Genomic DNA, 3,409 nt, shown 5'->3' with positions numbered 1-3,409 from the left:
GGGGGGACCTTCTGGCTCTGCAAGTCCCTGCCAGGAGGGGGGAGCCGGGGGGGGTCGGGCTCTGCTCCCAGGGAACAGGGACAGGAGGAGAGGGAACGGCCTCCAGCTGTGCCAGGGGAGGCTCAGGTTGGCCAGGAGGAGGAATTTGTTGCTGGAAAGGGTGGTGAGGCCTTGGCAGGGGCTGCCCAGGGAGGTTTGGAGTGCCCAGCCCTGGAGGTGCCCAAGGCAGGCCTGGCCGTGGCACTCAGTGCTCTGGGCTGGGGGACAAGGTGGGGATGGGGCACAGGGGGGGATCCATGACCTCAGAGATCTTTTCCAACCTGGAGCTGTTTTCCAACCTCAGTCCCAGCCCACATTGCCACACCTGGAGTGAGCAGGTAGGAGCCATCGGGGGTGAAGCTGAGCCGGCGGAAGAAGGACTTCATGCTGTCGTCGTGGAACATCCGGTAGCTCCGGGCCTGCAACGGGAGGAAAACAGGATTGGCACAAGCTGGAATTCCAGGGAGAGGAAACATCCAGTTGCACAACCCGACCTGGGGGAACTTTTTTTTTTTTTTAAAGAAAAGTGTTTGGAGAAACCACGGCTCCTCCAAACTCACTTTCTGCCCCGCTATAAATTCTTCACGGCTAAGAAAAAAAACCAGGCCTTGATCCCTCCCTTCAGCTGCTGAACAAAACAATCCCAGAGCAGACCAGTAATCCAAAAATAGTCAGAACCTGGAGAACAAGATTATTTAACAGGTAGTGTAAGGGCCTGTTCCTCAGGCACTTAAATTTAACTCCAGTATTAAAGGTTGAAAGAGAACTTCTCTAATGGCAAGCTGCCTGCTCTCAGGCCTGGTCTTTAGTCTCTATAAAACTCTAAAAAATGCTTTCCCCCAAAAAAAAAAAAAGAAAAGGAATGAATAGAAGGAATTAAGAAGGTTATGGCCAGCTTGGAGGTGTTATTTTATTGTCACTTAGAAGTGTTTTGGTGAAAAAAAGCTCTTTGTTTTCTCTCTTAGGGTTAAAGAGAGTTTCCTGAATTTTCCCTTAATTCATGTTTTTCTTAAAAATCAGACTACCTTCTGGAAAACTTCAGGCTGCTAACTTTAAAATATTATTGCTATGTCCTATCCATGAATAAACTTACAGCTACTGGTAGGCATGCTTGAAGTTTTTCCTGTTAAAAGTTCACCAGACATAGTATTTTTCCAAGCCATTATAAATATTTACAACCAAAGGCACCGTGTCACTGCTTTGCTTGCAAGAAGTTTTGGGGGTATGGATTAGGGGGTGATTCTGGTGGTGCTGGATGATCCTGAAGGTCACTTCCCAGCTTGATGATCCCGTGTTAGTTATATGGATCCCACGGAATGGAACAGGAAACTCATGTGAAAATATCCCCCAGCACGTTCTCCAGTGCCATCAGCGGCAGAACAACGCACCTCTCCTTCGGCTCCCGATCCAGATGGCATCTTGGTGACGTTGAAGGCCACCCTCTTGGTCTGTGTGCTGTACACCCGCAGGACCCTGCAGAGGAGCACAGAAACACTCCCTGCTCGGGCTGCAGCGACCTCAAAACCCACCCAGTGCCACCCCCTGCCACGGGCAGGGACACCTTCCACCAGCCCAGGGTGCTCCAATCTGGCCTTGGGCACTTCCAGGGATCCAGAGGCAGCCACAACTTCTCTGGGAATTCTATCCCAGCCCCTCCCCACCCTCACAGGGAAGAATTTCTCCCCAGTATCCCACCTAACCCTACTCTCTGTCAATGTGAACCCATTCCCCCTTGTCCTGTCCCTCCAGCCCTTGGGAATAGTCTCTCTCCTTCTTTCTTGGAGCTCCTTCAGGCCCAGCAAGGCCACACTCAGGTCACCCCAAAACCTTCTCTTCTCCAGGCTGAACAATCCCAGCTGTGCCAGCCTTTCCCCACAGGGCAGGAGCTCCATCCCTCTGATCATCTCATATAATTTTACTTTCACATCAACCTGCTTACAGAACAATCTGAAAAAAACTAAAAAAAAAGCCACATTTATCTGGTGCATTTCCTTTTGACTCATCCTCCTAATATTCATATTAATTAATGTTAATGAATAAAACACAGCCCAGCAGCTCACCTGTCACAACTCAGGGTTGCAATGTACTGGCCTAGAGGATCCCAGGTTACCCCTTGGACATAACTCTTGTGCTCATTAAATATGGAAACCTTCTGTCCTGGAAATACAAACAGCTTTCAGATCCAAAGCTCAAACGTGTTGTAAAACCCAAATCACCCCCCCAAAAAAAAAAAAAAACCCAAACACAAAAAAAGATGCTTCCAATTTTCTGGTAAATCCCAATAGGCACTTCCACCAGCTCTGGAGCTGGGATAAAGAAATCTCTGAAAGGGATAAATAAATAAATGTAGCATTTACCTTTATTGACATCCCACATTATAGCTGTGTTGTCCACAGAGGCAGAGGCCATGTAATTACCATCTGAGGTCCAACAAATATCATACACATCTTCTAAGTGGCCTCTGGAAGCCAGAAGAAAAGAAAGCAATTATTAATTTGATAATTAACAGGTATGAGTTTACAAGAGTTTTATGCATTTTTAGGTCAAAAAAAAAATTTAAAAAAAAACAAGAGGCAAATAAAGTGTCACTGAAATAAAGCAAACAACATGTTTTTCAGCTGTCAAAAAATCCCTTCCCTATTCAGAAGGTGGTGGGGCATTTTGGAACCAGCTAAAGGGCTCCATCAAAACCAATTTTTATTGCTTGTTGTTTGAAGACTTATCACACAGTGTGGTGACTTTCAATACTTGAAAATTTGGGTTGTTCCTTTGCTTTAAGAGATGAATGTTCCCAAAGGATCCTGCTGGTACTTCAAGCAATCCCACCAGGGCTTCTGGAACTGTTCTCACACCAACCTCAGCAACTGGCAGGACTGTTTCAGTTATGGGGAGCTGAGTCACTCATTTTTTATTTTTTGTTTTGTGAGAACAGCTGTACTTCGACTGCCAGTGGTGGTTTGATGCCTTGGCCACTCCCAGCTAAACTTACTGAGCGTTAGCATGTACTGTGTATATTTTATTAGCTGAGGTACACCTGAAACAACAGCTGTGATTGCATCAATCAGTTTATCTACTGATGCTCTCGGCCTTAATAATGATCCAAATTTCTACTACAAAGCCAGTAAAATAAAACTTCAGAGTTCTTTTGTGTATTTCTGTGCTGAGCTCTAAGGGACTGCAGATCTCAAGAAGCCATTTCAGAAAGTGTGAGTTATGACTTAGTGATTGACTGGAGATGTAGGCACTGGGGAGAAAAAAAAGTTAAATACAATAAAATCACAGAATCACAGAAGGGTTTGGGTTGGAAGGGACATTAAAGATGATCCAGTTCCAACCCCCTGCCATGGGCAGGGACACCTTCCACCAGCCC

The 3,409-nt window shown here is 46.1% G+C and overlaps 1 protein-coding gene across 1 annotated transcript; it reads right to left on the bottom strand.

Annotated features, from left to right (window-relative positions):
• Positions 1 to 364: 364 nt before the first annotated feature.
• On the bottom strand, positions 365 to 2,430 carry LOC114073194 (chromatin assembly factor 1 subunit B-like; the record flags this gene model as incomplete). The annotated part of the gene is made up of 4 exons (XM_027910986.1): positions 2,397 to 2,430; positions 2,100 to 2,196; positions 1,428 to 1,512; positions 365 to 458 (listed from the first exon to the last, which is right to left on the bottom strand). Coding segments are annotated over exons 1-4 (295 nt in total), but the record flags the coding sequence as incomplete, so codon positions are not given.
• Between the last annotated feature and the right edge of the window lie 979 nt (positions 2,431 to 3,409).

The sequence above is a fragment of the Empidonax traillii genome, unplaced genomic scaffold (genome assembly GCF_003031625.1).
Source record: "Empidonax traillii isolate 1590-97213 ecotype Southwest subspecies unplaced genomic scaffold, ASM303162v1 scaffold5649:size7567, whole genome shotgun sequence".
Taxonomy (NCBI): Eukaryota; Metazoa; Chordata; class Aves; order Passeriformes; family Tyrannidae; genus Empidonax; species Empidonax traillii.
Note: the sequence above shows the minus strand (reverse complement) of the source record. Positions and strands in the feature narration are given on the sequence as shown.